General features: G+C 36.2%; 1 protein-coding gene across 1 annotated transcript in view; it reads left to right on the plus strand.

The window, feature by feature from the left end:
- The window catches only part of CFAP54 (cilia and flagella associated protein 54), a 118,058-nt gene that overhangs the window by 95,813 nt on the left and 741 nt on the right, over window positions 1-21,504 (plus strand). Inside the window, 13 exon segments of the mRNA XM_064458720.1 lie at window positions 93-278; window positions 1,546-1,672; window positions 3,080-3,235; window positions 4,354-4,462; window positions 6,973-7,078; window positions 7,848-7,940; window positions 8,454-8,595; window positions 10,686-10,886; window positions 12,120-12,328; window positions 15,441-15,626; window positions 16,998-17,104; window positions 17,938-18,127; window positions 19,480-19,557. Coding sequence (XP_064314790.1) covers window positions 93-278; window positions 1,546-1,672; window positions 3,080-3,235; window positions 4,354-4,462; window positions 6,973-7,078; window positions 7,848-7,940; window positions 8,454-8,595; window positions 10,686-10,886; window positions 12,120-12,328; window positions 15,441-15,626; window positions 16,998-17,104; window positions 17,938-18,127; window positions 19,480-19,557 — 1,890 coding nt within the window.

The following is a 21,504-nucleotide window of genomic DNA, read 5'->3' on the forward strand; positions in this document are numbered from 1 at the left end:
ATTTTTTTTTTTTTAACTTTGTGTGATTTGTCCTCGTAAATAGACAGCAAAGGTAGTAACTACTTTGGTTTATGTTGTCTATGTCCAAACAGAATGTCATCAGTTTACTCCAAGAGGATACATTTATTTCCCCTCCAGCTTCTTTGATTCTTGTGAAAAGTATGCTTCTGCTGGCAGACATACTAACACTGCAAACAGTAGAGGATACAGAACATTGCTCTTCTACAGTGGAACCATTAAACTTACTAATTTTGGCACATGAGCTTACCATTAAAGCAGTGAGTATATATTGGTGATTTACACAGCATTTGCAAATCCTTCCAACAGTCTTAATTATCTATTCTGGAAACTATTTTAACAATTTATAAAAAGGGCTATTCCTATTAACTGATCATTTCAATTTTCCCTAGATTACATAGTATAAAGAAGTAATTCATCTTACCAAACTTATTTATGCATACTCATCATGCATACTCATGTATGTGGTCCAGTATTTTCTTACAATTTAAAAATATTGAATACTTGCAAAATATACATTTATGTGTGAAAATTGAAATAGGTAGTTTGACTTTTAAAGAGATGTGGAACTCACTTCTCCCATTCGTACTGGTATGTTCGTACTCAGCACCTCAGGGCAGATGTGCATCTCATAAAACTCCTAACTCTTGAGCATCCAAGTTCAAGAATTTAGCTTTTTATCTTAACTTAGAATAATCTGAATTAGGAGATCTATATAAAGTAGCATATTGTTTATGATTTAGATTGATAGATGGTTAAAATCAGTATGAAGAAATCATTACCACGTAAAAATTTAAATAGGTAAGGAAAAAAAAATCTGAAGACATGAAATCTGAGAGAGGAATGTATAGTAATAAACCATTTAACTATTTGGTGATCCAAAAATAGATATGCACCTCTGCAGCCTCTACCCGTTCTTGATACAATTTATAAAGAAAAGCTTTTGGATCCTTCCTTCATATTTCCTAATACAGAAGTTTAATCCATTGAAACATTTGTTCCTTCAAGTAATAAAGAATCATACGAATTACTTCAGACTCAGATTTCCACTTGTGAGACTTGCTAGCCTTCAAGAGACTTAACAGTTTACAGCATGTCCCCATCACCTTATTTCCATGAATGAAAAGTTTGACTGGTCTGTACATGTTATTTTCTTTTTCTTTTCTGGCCTCTGTTGGATGTCAGATTTCTTTGTAGAAGTGACGATTTCTTTCTAGGGCTTGGGTTACTTGGGAGATCTATTTCTTAAAGACTGATATGAGGAAGTTTGCTTTTAGAAACCAAAGCCTAACATTAATAAATTTCATCAAGAGTTCATTTAAATTGTTTATTTGCTACCAAACTCCTCTGCAAAGAATACAATCACAAACTGAAGTAAAGGACTTCGGGAGTATCAAGCCCTTTTCTAGTGCACTTTTACAAGACACCTTTGAGTTCCAGGGTTTTGCAATACCTAACTTACTTTTTCAAACTACTATTTAATTTGCTGTCTGCAACTTGATTTTACAAAGCATACTCTTGTCATAGATTTTTGTTTGTGGAGAGCCCATTGAACGGCAAACAGAAGACAGTACATTGACTTGCCTGGTCCTACCTACAAAAAATATCTACTTGCCACATATAAACTTGCTAGCCCAAGTCAAAATGAGAATCGGTAAGAAAAATGCAAGTCATTATTATAATTTAAAAATTTTCATTCATTTTCAATCATATTTTATGGAACAGCAGATAAATTGATGCATCACAAGTGAATGTAGTAAATAAATTCTTTTCATACACAAATAAAATATTTTGAAAACTAACAGTAGATGCCTGTTTGGCTCCATGCAATGTGTTTAAGCAAGGTACAATTCTTATGGGAACTATAATCAACAAAGGCTTAAATATTAATGTTACAGCTTGATGAAACTAATGGGAACTTTAATTTTTTTAAGTGGAAGTTAGCAACGCTTTTCCAGCTTCAGTACAAAGCATTAATTCTGTGAAAAATTCCTGTATGTGTTCCATCTCTCTGGAAGCAATTATATGGGAACTAACTAATGATATCAAATCATATAGGATAATAGTGATTAAAAAAATAGTGTCTGTTACTGTTGTCACCCTTCAGTTTAACAACTTTTCTTGATAACTTTATATAGAACCTTGAAAATACGCTGCGTAGTAACAGAAGATGACCTTTAAGATCTGAGATTTGTTGCTGTATAGCAAATATAGAGAAAGGGATATTGTCTCTTTATTCCTTTTGCTAAACTAATTTGGTGTATATCTGACTTGCAATGGACTTGAAAAATCTAGAATCATTACTGCACTTTGGTTCACATTCTGGAGCAGCCTCAGAGTGGGTGGATTCTTCTTCAGGAAGATGTGCTCCAGGAGCACATCGGTGCACCCTAACCACTACTTTGTATTCAGCTCTTAGGACTAGAATAGACCTAGTCTAAAGTAAACATTCTGAAATGCGTCTGCTGTGGCTGTCAGGTGTTCAACACCAGCTGGTTTGCTCTAGAGATCCAGTCTTACTGTGCTTTACTGCTTGCCAGTGCAGGCATGGCCGGACGCACTCATAGTAATGGACATGTTTGACCAGTTCCTGTTTCCAAATCCACATTTCTTTTAGGAAGAGCCTACAACTACAGATGAATATTGGGGAGTACAATGTGAGAGGTATGCAATACATCGAAGAAACCTTTAGAACTGGTTAATACAAAAGGAATATGGGAATTTGGAACCGCCTAGAGAGGTTTAGGTTTTGCCTACAACTGCCAGGTGAAATAAAGTTATGAAGTGGCTTACTGCTACTCTTTCCAGATAGTTTGTGGAAAGGTTTATTTGTGTAGCCTGAGCTTCTTTTGGATGGCCTAGGTAAACCTCAGTGGCATCAAAAAGTAGTGAAACAACATTATAGTTCTGTATTTATATCCATTAATCACTCTGATTTTTGAGAATTGGATTGTAAGAGTAAATATGTAACAGCATTTGTTCTAAGGAAGTTGCTTCTTTTTGCATATATTGGTTGTCTATTAAATAATTTACTAAGAACTGCCTTTTTTGTTTTCCTTAGGACACACATTAGCTGAAAAAGTAGCTTGTACACCTGCAAGAGGAGATCCACAGCAATGGCTACGTGCTCTCAAACATTTAGAATCAGCATTGAAGCTTTGCAGAGCATCTGCAACAAAAAAATTAGATATGGAAGCTGAACTTCTTTTTCAGATAGGTAAATAAAATCCTGTTTGCACATCATGATTGCCTTTCTAGGCAATGCTATGCATGTGGCCTCTCTTAAAATGGAGACGTTTTACTGTAAAAATAGAACAGATTTGGATATTTCTCACCCTGTCTAGCTGCAGATCTCTCTCCTGTGTTTAGTATCACACCAACATAGTTCAGGATGCATTACACAAAAAATAATTTCAAAACCGTAGTAGAACATCTCTCACCTCTATGTTATCCGAAATAAAGATGAGAAGCTCAGAAAGTATTTCTAAAAGATTTAACAAAGCTAATGAATTACACAGTGTTTGCATGCATTTGGATTTTAGTGGCATTATGTTTTGCACCAGGAGGTGTTGGTTTGTTAGGATCCCAGCCAGAAAGGCACTCACACTTTGTAAAGTATCTCTTAAAATGCCTTTTATTGGAGTTAACACTATAATGAAAAAGAGGATCGTGTAAATAATCTTATGTCCCTTCAGATGCTGAGAACCCCAAGTTGTGCAGTATTGAATGGGTTCCAATCAGGTTGTAGCACAACACGCAGATCCCGTCTGTGGAAAGGTTGCCTCATTTTGGTCTTTTGAACTGTTAGAAGATTTTCTTAAAAGAAAACAGTTGTATTCATCATTTCTACCGTCAAACAAAAAGCATATTCACATAAAAAATTCTTGCTGCACTTTTACAGAAAGGGCAGGTGGTGTAATCACTGATACCAAGAAGATGCTGCAAACAGGCTCTTCTGTTACAGCTAGGCTATATTTATCCCATGGCTAAGGGATCTGCACAGCACAGCACAGGCCTGAAGGCCACACTGTTTGTGCAGCATAGTGCAGCACAGAACAGGCCTGTGCCTGTGCGTCAACTTCTCCATGCACAATGGTCTTTTACTTAGGATGGCTACTTGTTAGGAGTCAATATGATTCCAACGTTTGATTATTTTAGCTGCTCTGTGAAGTAAATTGCTATACTGGCATGGCGTGTTACATTTTAAACAAGCCGGAAAGGATTTTGCTTATCAGGAAGAGAATAGGTAATGCACTATGTTGTTCAACTTTCCTGGTGGGTCTTATAGGAAAAGAATAAAATCTTGCAAATCTGCTTTCTGTATTTCTTTCTTAGGTAAGGTAGAACGTCAGATAACTGAAGCAGGCAATAAAAAGTCATCTCAAGCTTTTGAAACCCTGTTGGACGCTATAAAACTCAGCCAGGAACATGACCAAAAATTTGAGTAAGAAACAAGCTATATAACTTTCAAAATAATTTTAATCACACATGAATATAGTTTTTTGACAGTTTTCTGAGATTTGGTGTGGGACTTCTATTAAGCATCTTCTACGTTTTGGAGAGTTTGCTTCTATTGCAGTATAGAAGAGCTACTGTATATTTATTCTCTTATTTAAAACAAATGCTGAGAACATTTAAAAGCATATATTAGAGTATACAAAGTTACAGTTTTCTGTTCTATTTCCAAATTTTCACCCACTCTGTCAACACTAGGAACAGAGCTATCAATTAAACAGGGGTTTTATTCATATTTCAGAAGATGAGCTATGGTCTGTCCCCTTTCAGATAATAGAAATCCAGCTTGAAAAGGTTAGCAGCCAGAAACAGTCAGAAGAACAGAGGCAGAAGGAGCATAGGAAATGTGTTTGTAACAGATATCAGGACAGTGGCTTTGGCATTAGTTATCAGCATAAAAGACGCCGGAAGTGCTGAGCCAAGCCAGCCAATAAATTCTGTCAGGCTGCTCTGATACATTGGACTTCAGTATTTTTTTAGTTTCTTGACCAGTCTTAATGACTAATGTGCCACGTCTGGTTACAGACAGTGTGAAGGCAGCAATTTACCTTGCTTTTTTTTGGTATTCTGTTACTTAATTTAATGAACCAGAAGCCTGAACACAGAAGCAGTAGCATAGTAATAAACCTCTAAAAGCAGTCAGCATGATGGAAGATAGAACAGAAATGGACTGTGGTGTTTTGCAGGATTAATTTGCTACCCTCTTATTTAATTTGCTACTCTCTTTCTAAAAAGAATATACAGCAACATCAATGGACCTTGGCTTGCTTATTTTAGAGAACTAAACAACCCAATCACCTTTATTCAAGCCCTTTGATATCTATGGAATTGTTTAAAGTTGTTTCTTGATGTCTCAAATCCTTTTTAGTTAGCAAGACTAGAAAGTTAACTAAATTGTCACCAACTAAGTGCAGAACTTGCCATTTTCCCACTTAGTTTGCCCTATTTTGAGCTGTACAGTAGAAATCATACCAAAGCTGGAATTTATTGTGCTATATAAACAGCCAACTCTGTATAATATGACTCTGTCCAGAATAGTAACTGCATGAGCAGGAGTTTGTTGCTGTGCTTAGGAAAGCTAATTCATGGGGGAGATCTGAAGAGATCTACAGAGCCAGGAGGAACATGCATAAAAAGACTGTTAAAAACCTACAGGGAATAGGAATGTTGCAGAGATTCTCCAGATATAGTGATTTTCAGCAGGTCAAGGGAAGCAATTCTGTCCCTCTACTCCACTCTCGTGAGACCCCACAGGGAGTACTGCATTCAGCTCTCGGGTCCTCAGTACAGGAAAGAGATGGACCTGTTGGCCTGGGTCCAGAGGAGGGCCACAAAAATTATCAGAGGGATGGGACACATCCCCTGTGAGGAATGGCTGAGAGAGTAGGGACTGTTCAGCCTGGAGAAGAGAAGGTTCCGGGGACACCTTCTTGTGGCCTTTCAATACTTAAAGGGAGCTTCTAATAAAGATGAGGCAGACTTTTTAATAGGGCTTGTAGTGGTAGAACAAGGGTTAATGATTTTAAACCAAAAGAGGGTGGATTTAGACTAGATATAAGGAAGAAATTTTTTACAATGACGGTGGTGAAACACTGGAACAGGTTGCCCAGAGAGGTTGTAGATGCCCCGTACCTGCAAACATCCAAGGTCTGGTTGGATGGGGCTCTGAGCAACCTGATCTAGTTAAAGATATCCCTGCCTATGGCAGGGGGTGGGACTAGACAACCTTTAAAGGTCCCCTCCAACCCAACTCATTCTGTGATACTATAAGTCGATGATTTTTGCCTGGTTTATAATAATACTGTAAAAATAACCGAAAGGAGAAGGAAGTATAGGAGGAGAACAGGAACTGGTGAGCACAGTCTGTCTGAAGATGTAGAGTATTCTGGTACAGAACACAGAACTGAGAAGGTTCGTCAGCTGAGCCCAGTGAAGAAATCAAAGACTGTTTTGGTCACTCTGGGTATTTCTGCTGATGCTTGGAAGAGTTTGACTGAAGGCATATATCCAAATTCAGCCACCAGTGTTTCAGGGAGACCAGGACAATCAATACATGCTTTAACTTGAGGAACGAAGAGGAGTCCATACAGATTCTGTACCGAAAGATCACTTCCCTTGCAGAATTACAGTTTTCCTACTAAACATTTGCAATTTATTTATGGAATACTTGTTGTACATAATGCAAATTATATTTGACATACTATTAAATCAATGTGTTATTTGTTAAGCATACCACAGGGGTGTTTTAGACTCACTAAGGCTTTAAAACAGGATCACATGGCTTTCTGAAAGAAGATACACTTTCAGTAGATGATGAGAGCTGGATGAATGATTTATTTGGTGAGGCTGTCTGGCTAGTCTTATGCAGGGGTCAGGTTTTATTACTGTAATGCTTACTTTGATACTAACATTGATTGATCTATGTGTTGTTTGTTACAGGTTAATAAGAAGATCGTACCTTGAAATAGCACTATTAAATTTGCATTTTGCCACAAATAATGAGGGTGTGTCACAAACAGACAAGATGGTGTCTTCCAAATCAATCGTATGTTTTTTATCTTTTGGGTAGTGGCCTCTTCAAAGCAGGAAATCTATTTCTGTTACAACATGGTGCACCTTGCCACACTATTACTTACAGTGACTTATAAATCATACTGATACTAAAAGTCCTACTAGAAAAATAACACAAAGAAATCATATAGTACAGCAGTAGAATTTTATCTTGTTTGATGCTATTTCTCATGTTTATTGCATTGAAAGATAACATTTAAAGTATTTTTCTGTATAAAACAGGAAGAAACAGAACCAACGGTGTTTTGATTGCTGATTATGTACTAATTAATTTGTACCTTGCAAAGAAAACATAACATTCAAACCTGGATTTTAAGTGGTAATATTTATACATCACCAGGTTTCAACTTTTCATTACAAATATGAGTGACATCAGAAGAAATACAAACTACGTTAATGGCATTAAAGTGGCTACAAGCCATAGATTCAAAGCATAGTATGTAACATAGAGCAAAGAGGTAATCAAGATTCTAGAAAATGGAAAATTATAGCAAAACTGTATACAGTAATGACGCCAGTGTGAGCTGCTCTGAGAAAATTTTTACAGGAGCAGCCAATTAGTATGCTCTGGATAATTTTTTTCAATTTTAGCAATTAATTTATGGATTTACAATCAATGCTGATTTTTACAACTTGCAAATAAAACAATAATTCTATCAGTAGGAAGACTTTTTTCTATATTTAAAATATTTTTTACCATAATACATTTAGAATCCTAATTATGATCTGGTGTATAAATTTAGAACTCTTCTGGAGAACTCTCTTCTCCTGAGGAAGCTCTGAAATCAGAAGGTTACAAAGTACAAGCCTGGATTGCAGTAAGAGCAGCTACACAGGTTGGTACAATATTCTGAAGAGGTAATTTGGGGTTTTTTTTTCATTTCATCTTATGCTACTTACACAAACAAACAAGACAACGCAAACAAGACAAGAATTAAGGTTTCCTGAAATTTCTGGCATGGATCTTATTTGAGGAAATTAAAATGGACACTGCCTGAGTAGTGCATTTAATCTCTCATGGACAGATCTGACTCTGTTTACCTCAACTTTGATTCAATGCAAATAAATCAGCACACTGCCTGATATGTGTTTGACATGTAGGTAGACATCAGTGGCATCCAGGTGAGGATATCTGATTTGAAATCACTTACGTAGTAATTAAGCTGTCACCAGTAATGAGTTATTTAAGTATAGTATGTACCATATGTCAGAGAGAAATAGAATATTTTCCTAACTTTTAAAAATACAGTATGTTGAGTAATTAATTTTTTGTCATCATCTTGCTGTTCTCAGATTTTAAATAAATATTGTAGTGAACTGGTTCTGAATAGTATAAGTATTATTTTTAGGTCAGTGAAGCTGCGCTTGCTTCTCAGCTGTTAATTGGAATGAAGAGTGTTAAAGAACACAGCATGAAGGATGCAGTGCAACAGAAAATCCCAGAATTTGCTTCCATGGATCTTCTTGCCTCGTACAGAGATTTCTTATCTGGTATTCCTTTATATCTAATAGTATTAGAACATTAAATAACTAATAAACTATATATGCCATGTCATCTAGTAATACTTTTAATATCTAATTTTCATTTATGAAAAATTATAAGTCAAATTTAGAAAGTAAAAGCAAAATCCTCGTCCTGCATAGCAGTACAAAACATTGAGTAGACCTAATGGGTCTTTAAATATCAGCCTGTTCATGTGTTCAATAGGTTAAGAAAAATTGCATTGGTTGCATACTGTGGCTCAGAAAGACAGAGTGCACATACTGCCATACTTTTAGAAGAACACATAGAACTTCGTCACAGGTCTTCCCCAGACTTCTATAGTAGGTCTTGGCCCCCCTATCAATCATCACTGCTTTTTTTCAAACACTTACTTAGAACAGATTTTTCTTCCCCAGGCATATTAACTTTTCCACAGAAATTTTCCGTTTTTCTTTTGATTTTGCAAAGACATGTTGGTGTTGACTAGCTTGTCTCTCCGTGTTCACTGCCCCCCAAAATACCATCCTAACCAAACACAAACAACCAAAACCAACAAACCCCAAACCTTGCCAAGTTATCTGCCTGGGAGCTGTATTCTAAAAGTCAAAGTCAGTATAATAAAAAAATTTTCACTGTCTTTCCAGTCCATAGAGATGCTTCCATTAGCTTGGTAGAACTTTGTCTTTGTTTATTTCCAACTTCTGCATTTATTTTACAGCTAATGGAGATGATGAAATGGAAGTTTTTGATTATAAAAATAAAAATCAGTTAAAGTAGGAATTCTGGGATAATGGTCGCTAGATGTTATATAAACACTAAGGCAAGATATATATATTTATTTTTAAACTGGGAACCATTAATTTAGTGATAAGTTTTGGTTCAGTGGCTTCATCTCAATCATCCCAAGTGACTGACGTAGAAAGAATTGCTCTGCCTGATAGTTGCTGGCAAAGCTGAGCAATGTCTACTTACTGTACAGTGTTTAAACATATGTGCTTTGATTGGTTTATGAAAACAAGTGCTGTATGCTAAGACCTTCCATCAATCTGATTGTTTTGTACTAGCTCCATTTGCTTATAATTACAGATGGTTTTTTCTTTTAGCCAATGCAGCAGGTGTTTCTCCTGATAGTTCTGTTAGGCAATACAAAGAAGAATAGAAAATGTAGAAAAGCTATAGTAGGCCAAAATATATAAAGGTAAATTGAAATGGAAATGATGAGCACAGCATGCTAAATATTTTCTGAAAAACCATTAGTAAAACACATTGTTTAAATTTCATCTATAAACAATGTGGCCATTTTAACTAAATTCTGTTTTTACAATTGGCAGTGAAATATCAGGAATAATGAAGACATTCAGATTTTGTATAAGCACACAATTATTTTCTGGAAGCTTACTATTGGGAATTACTGTAATGTAATGTTTGTTCAATTTGGGATGAGAAACGGCAGAAGAATTGTGTAGGCTTTTGAGAGAGCCATGTACTAATACAGTGAAAAAAATATAAGCAGTGATACAGTGATAACTATACTAATTTTTTTCCCTCTTTTTGCATAAGTGTAACTTTTAGGATGCACCAAAAAAAAAAATTTTTTTAGTCCAAACTCAAGAACACACTTCACTGATAACGTGCTTAATATCTAAAAGGGACTGGATTGAATCTAACAGTAAACATTTCAGAGTGGCTAAGTCTTCTGAGTTCAGGTCAATATAACTGGGAAGTTCCAACTCCTGTAATTATGAATTATGACTCCTAGTATTGTTTCCATTTACTAAATATCTGCTATTGAACAATGTATAGAAATAATGGTTTTATATTTAAATTCAGAGAGAAAGAACGAACCTTGCTCTCTACCCCTTTCAGCTTCTTGCAAGGACCAGTCAGATTCCTGGCCATGATATGAGAAATAGTTTCCTTACTAGTTCAACTAATATTAAAGCAGAATAGAAAGAATTTTCCTCTTATGAAAAACATAAGCAAGTTCACAAGTTAAATTTTTAGTTACAGATTAGTCAGTTTGAACACAATGCAGAAATAGCTTTTGAATTGCAACTATTCACTTAATGTGATTGTTGAACTGTTATTGGATTTACAGATGGATACAACGTTGTCTCTGAAAGTCCCACAGGATCTTCTACTGGAAATAAAGAAATCATACAAGACAAACAGAGCCAAAGTGAAGGAACAGAAAGTCTTGTGACCAAGGCCAGCCGGAAGAGAGAGACAATAACATGGGTTCACTTAATCCGTTACCACAGTTATTTAAAGAGGCTTGATAACACAAACCGCCTATTTGGTATGAATTTTTTCTTCCTTCTAGAAAACTGCCATAGGTGAGATACTGTTCTGGGGCCAACAGTGTCAGATTCTAAAGCCATCGTCTGAGATAGTCTCATTTTGAGTTCCTTTAAATTATATAAATGTGAAAAAATCTTCACTGGAGTCAAGATTTGTGTCAGTTTAGAAGTGCTGTAAGTGAAGATATTATTACCTTTTTTCATAATTATTCATAAGTCTTCATGGTACCAGGAAAAGCATCCCTCAAAACATAATTGCTATTACTATATCTGAAGCAATTTTTAAAAAATTCATACTCTATTTTTAGTTCTAGATACATCAGGCTTAAGTCACATCAGAAATAAATCTGTTCAGTTTGGGGTCTTGTTTGTCAGAATTGAGCGTAGTGTAAATGGGAAGGCTGAGCATTATTGCATGGGTTTTGACTAAACCCCCAGACGTTATGTACATACTTCGTTTATTTCTCTGTAGACAAAAGATGGTAATAGATAGGACCTTTCAAAATCCATTCATTTCAGGGCTCTAATACTATGCATCTGTATCTGATGGCCAGCTGCTGGATATGCAAGTGACAACCTGATAGGTGAGAACAGAACTAGCTTGTACATATAGGTGCTGCCTAGAGAGAAACCTAGCAACTCTGAAAAGAATAATTTCAGGGATGGTTGGGTTTTGTGTTGCAGCACCAAATGAAAGGAAAGTATTTTAACTCACCACAGAACTATAAGGACAGTAAGGGGTCTACAAGTAGGTGTCAAAATGTGCATGAATGTCTCAGCTGCAGTTAGCAATGATAGAGCCTAGGGAGCAATTCAGCTGATCAGCTACTAGCTGTTTAAATTAGAGTCTTAAGAGCTCATAGAGCTTCTTTTGACTGTATTGAATAAGTATTTATTTTAGTGGGTGCTTAGACATCTAGTGAACATACTGATGCTTACACTTCTAAATTTAAGTACCTCAACCTCAAAACTGCACCTCCCATTTTATGCTACTTCATAATGTCTAAACAGAGCTTGTTTCATTATAAGATCTCCAGTGAAAATTTGCAATACAAGTAGCACAACCTAGTAATATTTAAGGATAATCAGTATAATTGTTGGAAACGCATTTATTTGATATTGAATCAATTTACATATTTTACTCTATTTTCAAAATTTATGAACATTGAGTAGCTGTATAAACTTTACTTTTTAATGGCAAATGATGATGTAATAAAAATCTCTTTTCAAAGCTGCTCCTAATTCAGGACCTGGATCATTTTCTGCAAGAGATGGACACTTTACTTCTGTTTTTGACACAGAGATTGTTCAACGCATAGCAGAAATGCATTCTTTTCTTAAAAAACATTTGTTTGAATATTCAAGGTGTTGTCTTGAGAATTTCCCAGCACAGCTACATGGTACAGAATTGCCACCTGGTAGGTCAGCTGATTCTTCAAAGGTACTTATTTTCTTTCTGATGATTCAAAAATATGTATTATACTTGCATTTTGCTCAGATTCTTGCTAGTTCCAATGATGATATATCTGAGAGTACTATAGAAGAATGAAATTCATTATGCAGGGGATCAGTGCCAAACTAAAATCCTGTGCAAGCAGTGATGGGCATAGTTAACAAATGCAAATATTCTTCTGTTATTCATTCCTGCAAAAATTATCTCTATCCCATGCCCAGAGTATTTAGACCTTAGAAGATAAAGCAGAATGATATTTAGGAAGATTTCATTGTTAGTTAATTAAGTTGGCTGCGTTTTGGTAGGACTGAGGCTTTTAATCTTGTAGATCTCCGTGTTTCACACCAAAAATGTCCTGATGTTTGCTTTGTAATTTGTATGTAGAAGCCTCTATATTGTTAATTTAGTCCATAATAAAACCATGATCTTCAAAAATATATAATTTACTTTTTCTCAAAATTTGTTGAAGGCCTTGTGTGCCATTTTTTTTTTGCTGATTATCAGCTGGCTAGAAAATCAATCTTTTCATATCCCTGGCTTGTGAACAGACTGTTTGAGCTTTCAAGTGTAGGCAGCTCAGACTATATTACTCAGAAATCTTGAATTGATATTCTGGAGTCTATGCTGACCATGGCATATGTATTGAATATTGAGTAGTAACAGTCTTTGAAGATGCAATGTAAAAATAATTGTCTTCAGAGTTTCTCCATCCCACTTCTCACATTAATAATTATCCTAATACTAAAAAATTAAAATGACAGGGTACTCTGTGGTTTATTTTTCACCTGTTATGTTCAGTATTAGATGGAGATGGAAGCCTTGAGGAGTGAGAATGAGAATCTGATAAAAATGAATTAAAATACTTTTGTGAAAGTAGCTCTCCTTGAGTTGGTGAACTTTCTGCGGTGTTGGACAGCATATCATTACTCATTTCCCAACAAAGAGCTGACTGTGCCACTGAATAAATTGTAAATATATGGTATGTGACATTTATAACAGCCATTGTATATCAAAAATTATTTTACTCTGTCTGCTCTTCTTTTGACATAATTAGTATTACACTGTCCTAGAATAATAAGCTTCAGAGCTCACTGTCATGTTCGTGACAGGTGCAAGCTGCAAAATCATGTGTTAGCTTCACTGTTGTAGACAGCTAACAAGCATAAAGCTCTTATTTTTTTTAATTCTAAGCTTCATTGATCTTTATCACAACATTTTTAGAAGCTTTAACTATTCAGAAGGCTGTGGAAGTTATTTTTTAAAATGTTACTCTAATTTGGTATGGGGATTTTTAACAGTACAAATAGATATAATTTTTGAAGGAATGATTTTTATGTACAAGGTTATTTCACTTACATGTGTCTTTGTAATTCTATTTTTGACTCTTCAATTTTTTTTTTCAGCTCTGCCAAACAAAGCAGCCAAATTACATTTAGAAGGCTATAATTAAAATTATGTGCCCTGTTACATTTTGCATGCTTGTTTTTTATTCCATTCCATGATAGTATGTAGGATTGCAAACACTTAACTAAGGCAGTTTGTTATTTTCAGGCTTCTGAGAAAGTTGAAGAGCTAAATATTTATGTACATAATTCAGCAACCTTCCAGTTTGACAAGAGCAGTTGTAATATCCTTCCTCAAAAAGATTCAATATGATGTAAATAACAAAAGATGCAGTTCAGTGAAACAGGAAACACCACATGTTTTAGAAAGAAATACATATCATAAAATGGACTTTTAAGAGCTCTAGTTCAGGGCATGGCATAAATTAGGTTGCTCCCATCTCCATATATGTGTTATCTCACAATTTTGTTCACTCTCTATGCTAGCAGGATAGGGGGTGATTCATTGCCAAGACTAAGGTGTAGGATCCTGAATGTAGAAGATCGTTGTAGTAGGTGGGTGATCCACGCACACCTCATGGCATACCATGGGTTATGGCCACTGCTACCACTGCCTCAGTCTTTAGAGCCTATGTGGCATGAATCATCCCCAGGTAATTCTCCCATGCCATACTGAAGGCATATCCATATGCTTGCATGCATGACTTCAGCATGTGTAACTTCATCTTTATCTTCACTTCTACTATATTTTGATGTGGGATAGGAACTGGCTTTATGAAGTAGGATTATGTCACTGTGAAAAATCCATCTTCTGCTCACCTGGATTTACTGCCCTGTATCGGTCCTGAGCTGTATTTTCTGAAGTGGGTAAAATTGTCCAGTTTTTTTCAGTGATGAACATTCAAAATTAAAAATGGGCTAACTGCCCAGGCAGCTGTTTTCAGTGTCCATATTTTGGAATCAATGATGGAGACACTAACAACTTATTCAAATAGCTTCTGCACTCCCCCAAAATGTCACTGTTTGGCCTCCTCTGGTCTTTGCAGATCTGCGTAACACTTTAAAAAGTAGAAATGGTATGGCGCTGTTCAGCCATTAAATAAAATATTCCACAATTTTAAAAAAGGCTTTTATTCATGAATGAATGCCGGTTGACAGTATTCCTTCATTGCTTCCCTGGTAAATGATGGCCAAACTCTATGTGGTGAATACCCGCTAATGTTCTCTCTATATTTTAGTAAATATTGCATATGACAATTCCTCACAAATTGAGTGACTGAATTTTCAGTAGGTGTCACCCTTTGTTAGTTGCACAGCTAATGAGAAAACAAATAGGTAAACACAAATAAAGCATTAGTCTAGCATTCAGATTACTATTTTAATTATCAATATGTATAGCAGATAGAATACTTTTCCAGCACTACATTTTGTACGGTCAGTATGTCAAATAACATCTTTTACCAAAAACCATACTGCCACAAGGAAGTTAAGTCAAATGTAACAATCATTGTTACTGCAGGTGTCTCTAAGTCAGCCCAGAGGTCCTTTGCATTACCTTTAGAAATATCTCATCATGTGAACTTTGAAAAGCCTTAACTTGGTAAAATGGACACCTTTTAAAATTACCCACTTATCTAAAGAAGCATAATTTTTGTGCAGGAGTGAAAGTCATACCGATTCTAGTAGGCACTTGATTGTAACAGATTTTGCATGTTACACTAGAAAAATAAAATTTACAGTTTTCTTTTGTGTTTCAGATGTCTCTTGAAATTACTGGAATTACATCAAAGATGTCACTCGTGAGAACAGCTTCTCCAGTTTCTGTCATTGCAGAAGCAGACAGCCAGACAGAGAGTAGGGCAGCAAATGCTTCAAATAAGGAAATTAACATTCAGTGGTACATTCCTTCTCTGGCAAAGCAATCAAACCGTACAGAGACTAAGGTATAACTACAATAAAGCAATTCCATCGGTATTGGAACACATTAAGTCTCATTTCCAATGAATATTTGTGTTATGACTGATCAGCTTTTTAACTGAGTTATCCATAGGCTGATTGGCAAGCTGGGCAGCAGGGAGCTATATATTTACTCTGATGCAAACTTGCTATGCAGGACAAACAGAATGCCCTGACAGTTTTTTTGGTGGCAGCCCAAAGAAAGACTTTTTTGACCATGTAGAGCTTCCAGGCCATGTTGTGTTCATGCCTTTTGCAGGTCCTTGATGTCTTCCAGACCTCCACTCTGTTAAGCTTGGTTAGAGCTGACCGATACGTTCAAACAATACTATTTGGTGGGAGGCTGGCGGAAAAGCAAAGATACACGTATACAGGGATTTTGTAAACCTCATTTCCCTAAGAAATCAGACTAAACATGAAAGATGAGAGAGGTTGGAGGGTTGCAGGAAAGCAAGAGACTAGGACATAGAATTTGTTTTATTTTTAAACAAGGGAACAGGACGTAGGTAAAACTTCTGCTACTGCAGTAGAAATCCGTTATCTCCAAACCTTTTGGCATAACATATCAGTGTCAAATTTTCTACTAGACTCTTTTTATCTCTATTAGTAAGCTGATAGCAGCCCTGTGAAGTTAGTGCATATAATGTACTTTTCAATACAGCTTTGCAGGTTAATTTAGTATGACCTTACAGATCATTATAGGTCCAAAGACAACTGTTGAAAATGATTAATGTATGAATGCTATATTCTTGACATTCTCCATATAGTCAAAATATTCAGCTACCCCTAAGAAGCATATTTTCAATCATAATAGCAAATCAATTCAGTGAATGATGAGAATATTCTATTTCATTTTCTTGTGCTCTTATATTGATACAGCTTTACTAGATTAGTGAGTTATGTGCCCTTCGTGGATATAAAACTAGTAGGATGGCAGCCATGCACAAGGCCATATAGCAAATGTAACTAATTACACAGGGCCTTTAGAAATTCAGTAAAAGGTCACTGTTCAGCCTACCTGAAGTTGGAACTTTGGACATAAGCATGAGTGGGATTGATTGACCAGGATCAGGACGAGCCTGCGATTTTGATGGTGACCTATAGGGTATAATTAATTTTCAAACCTCTGTAAATTATATCCATCATTAAATTGCTTTAATATGTATGAAAACTGAGTATAGAACAAATTCATACAAGGCCACACTCCCCCCTTTCTTAAAAGTCAGTCATCAGTTTTCAAAGTACTGTCTTCATCAGTACATTGTATTAGATAGTTATTATAATCTAGTATCACTGAAATAGCTCAGGTCTACTATACCGTACTGTGTTACAGCTTACCTATTCCATCCCTTTTACAGGTTTTGCTGCTTTATGCTTATAATACAAAGCCTGTCAAGATTAGCAACATCAAGATTTTCAGTTCAGCGTCTATGTTTTCAGGCCACTTGTGGATTCCATTGGATAGGTAAATAAGCACTGACTTTATCCTTTTATTTCATGCTGTATTAAAGATCAGTCAACCATTTAGGATGAGAGAAGACAAAGTACAAAATATCAAAGAGCTGTAAGTCTTTAAAAGCATTCATTTTCACTTTTCAGATATTTTTTCACTATAAAAACTGTAAGATGTTGTACACAGCGTTAAACTCATCCAAACATGCCTTTTCAGTACCTTAGCATTTTAGTTTTGATTCTTAAAGAACTGAGTAAGCCATGCTAATTTTATTACACTGGCATCCAACGTAAGAAAACAGTAGCAAATCTCAGAAGCGGTCCCAGCAGTTATTCCCATTCTCTCACTGAATCAGCTACTTTCTCCATCCCATATTACAAGTCTGAGCATGGAAGAATTTTTCTCAGTTGTAGCCCCAGACTTAGCCCTTCATTTTAGATCCTATGGTGTTTTTCATTATTTCTTCCTTGTCATTCATCTGACCCCAGAATTTTTGGAACTGCTGTGCAGGTGGAGGGGAAGCAATAATGGGCCAAGAAGAGTTGCAGCTCCTGCCACGTAGCTTGTCAGCCCACCTTGTGCTGGTTGGATGAGAAAAACTTTTCTTAGAGAGGAATACTTAAAATATTTCTCACCATTTTTAATGCAAGAAGCTAATGCATTCCATAATTCCACTTTCTTTAATGGACAACTCTTTGTAAAATTATGAGATCAGTCTTGAAATGAAAGAAAATACAGAACCTAATCAATATGTAATAAGAGCTAGGTCAGTTTAATTATAACACGGAAACAACAAATATTGTTGTTTTATAACATCAACAATGAAAAATCTTGTGTTCTTTCAGAATTCTTTCTTTACGGGAGAAATTATCTAGTCTGAAGCAGCAAATTGAAATGTTGATGCAAAGTTCTAAAAGCTTGTCTTCAGCTTCAGAACCTACAAGTTTTCTTGAGCAAAGTGAAACCTTGAAAATAACGCCTTTAAAAAAACCCAAAATGAATGCTGCAGAAGTGCATCTTGATGAAAAAACAGAAGTAAGTGAGAACAGAGAGCAGCTCTTAAATATGTCTGACAGTCTTTTATTTAAAATGTCTGTTTTGGGGAAATAAATGACAGGTAACTTGGAAGGCAGACATAAAAGATTAAAATTCCCTCACCCCTTTCAAGAAATGTTGAGACATTTTTCACTTTTCATTTAATATTTAACTTTTTCTTTGCCTTATATATTGCTTGTCACTTTACAAAAATACCAAGCATCTTCAGCCTTCCTCCTGAAAATAAAGGCTGCATCTTCAGGTACATAGATTTGAAAATTGGTGCCTAATTTATAGTAATCTACATCTGAAAATGCTCGGCATAGTGTTAAATTAGCATGGCAATCAACCCAAAAGTGCTTTTTAAAAATCAGTTACACATCGTCAATGCAAAATGGGCAGTGATGGCTTCTGAAATAAGGACCTTCTAATAACGTTATTGAGAAAGGACTAAAACTGGCAGTGAATTTATTTTCATTTTCTCTATGCCACCGTCCTCTATTCTTTTTATTAGCAAGACTGAATATGGTCTGCAACCAAATTACTCCCCCCACATACACACACAAAAGAGGTAATTTCAGATTTTTCCATGTGGTCTGTTTGAGATAATGTCATTGGAATAGAATGTTGCCAACCACATAACTGCTGCTTGATAAATGCCAAGGCAAAATAGACGTTTATTTTCAAAGTGGGAGACATTTATCATGTGACAGGATTCTCTTTATATCTATTATATGGAATGATTAATGATGTAGAGGCTGTCATTTTGTCTGATGGATGCTGTGAAACAGTGACAATTGTGCACTGTGCCTTTATTACGAGGCTGTATTTTGACCCGCTTGGAGAACAAATGATGTTTTGGCCAATCCCGGTGCATTCAGGAGGCTAGACAGAGCTGTCCTTTAGTGGGTGTTTCTGATTACCTGAAGGGTTCTGCTCAAACTTTCATTAATATATGTCAGTAACTGGAAAAACAATATTTAGAATACTAAGATTAACATGCCATGCATTATACATGTATAAATATCATCTTGTCAGACTGTTTGTTTAGAATGTCTTCAGTAAACACATAGCAAAAGTATACTCGCTCACTGGATTAAATACCTGAGCCGGAGGCAATTTTGCCTCAGTAGAAACTGCAAGATTTGGGCACTTGTGTTTGTACAGCAAACACAACTATTTGTGTTGCAGAAAATTTATATTCATCAGCTAAGGTTTATTTTGCTGTGAACTCAACTAGAATAACCTGAAACTTGGTTGTTCAGAAAAATTTTGTAAAGCCAAGCTGTCTGTTAGCTTAACAGAGGAAACTGATAGTACAGCATTAGTTTTTTCTTCTTTTATACCATTAGGAAATGGCTAAAGGGTGTTTATCTGAAGTCAAAGCACTGCTGTCTGTTGTTCCAGCCCTGTCCTTGCCATTAACTGAGGTATGCTATTCTCATTCATAGTACAAATCTGTTTTCTAAAATAAAACAGTTGTTCAGTTAAGCTGAAATATGGGTTATACCGCAAAGTATCTTCCCATTTTTTTTTTTTTGTTGGGCTTTCTCTTTGGGTTTTATTTTTTCATCTGTACAAATAAAATACAAATGTGCATGATTACAATCTGTGAGTATCTTCATTTTTCGCTAGAATCACCTTTTTATCCGTACAAAAATGTATTAAAAATGGCTTCCTCTGGTTTATCCACCATTCTCTGGTCGTTTCCACCGATTCCAGGGAATTTCCGTGATGCAACTGCCAAATGCAACTTCCTTGCATTCCTCTGTTTTTACAGTTATTCAGGCTTCCCTTCTATTTTCTTCATCTTTCTCTGCCTTGCCCTGAGAGATAGCATGCCTTTTTTTTTTTTTGTCCATGCTGTTGTATTCATCTTGTTACCCAGTTGTAGTCAGCATCCCAGAGGAGACTATGGGAACTGGCCCATCGTGGGCAGCAGTACTGCTCAGTGTTCTCAGCCATCCTAGGGCGATCAGGGGAGGACCGCAGCTGCCAGGGCTCAAGGAACTCCAAGGAAGATTTTGGAATCCACCGTAACATATCAACCCCCCCTACTAATCCTCAAATATCTTGCCTGTAATTGTTCACAATGAAATGATAATGGATAAGGCATCCACTGTACTCTTCTCTTCCAGGCAGGTAGCTCTTCCTACCAGAAGCAAATCCTGAGGTTTATCTGGGAACAGTTTGGCTGGTGGCCTGTTACAGAAGAGAGAACTTGTAATGCTGTCCTGCGCATCCTGCAGTCTGGTACCTAGGAGTACCTACTTCCCTTTTATACATATTGCACCATTCTTGCCACCCCTCGTTATCCATTCTGAAGGTTTCTCTCAGATGACTCCCAGAGCTTCATATCACTCAATCTGGCTTTATCAATGAATCAAAATACATGGACATTCATTCTGCAAAGCTATACTTCTCACAGTCCCACTGAAATATCTTCCACAGTAGAGAGATTTGCCAGGTACCCAGGGAAAGGTACAGCCAAGCTTTCTTAGAACCACAGGGACCTCCTGGACCTGTTTTAAATTCTTGTGAACCCTCTTCACGTTGCCTGCTTCTATTTGTGGGTCTATGATCAAAGTGAGGGAGCAGATTTAGTGGTGTCCTTCCAATAAGATTATGATGTTAACTGCTCTGGCTAAATGCTACAACAAGCGAAAATGTTTCAACGGGTGGAACAATGGGCTTTTCAACACAAAATTTCAGACAGAGACTTCAAACTAAGATGCTATTTGGGTGAGCATGTGAAGCCTAATCCTTCCAGAGGCTGAGTATCATTCTTCTCTGCAGCCAACAGAAGTTGTAGAGGGCCCAGCACTTCGTTGTGCATAGCGTCTTTCTAAGTATTCCAAACTTTCAAGTCGTATGTGTGCATGACCCAGTCTTCTTGGCTAGAGGTGGAAAGCTCAGAGTGGCATCAGGTGTACTGTAGGGTAGTATATTCCCTTTGTTTTCAAGCATGCAGGAGAAGGCAGCAGATACATTGCTTATAATGAGTTTTACATCATTTTCCCCTCCCCACACACTTTTTTGTTGCTTGTCTTCTTGTGAATTAATTGGACGAAGTCAGTGCTAATTTGTGGTATTTGTTTTCTCATTCGCTGAGCTGTTACATAACTCCTATCAAGTTTCCAGCTTCTCTTCTTTGATTCTCTTTTTTCTATTCATGTGTCTTACGGTGCTTTTGATTCGGCACTGAATTATATTTCTAAGTGGTGAAAGTGCATTTTTATTGAATTATTGATTTAAAATTACTTGATTCTTCTTCTTTTAACAATAAAAATTTATCAGCTGGCTTGTTTTTAAAGCTATTAAATGAATATGTTCTTGAGGGAGATAACAAAGCATAGTGTTTGGGAGTTCCAATCTTA

This window comes from Phalacrocorax carbo, chromosome 1 (assembly GCF_963921805.1).
Source record: "Phalacrocorax carbo chromosome 1, bPhaCar2.1, whole genome shotgun sequence".
Taxonomy (NCBI): domain Eukaryota; kingdom Metazoa; phylum Chordata; class Aves; order Suliformes; family Phalacrocoracidae; genus Phalacrocorax; species Phalacrocorax carbo.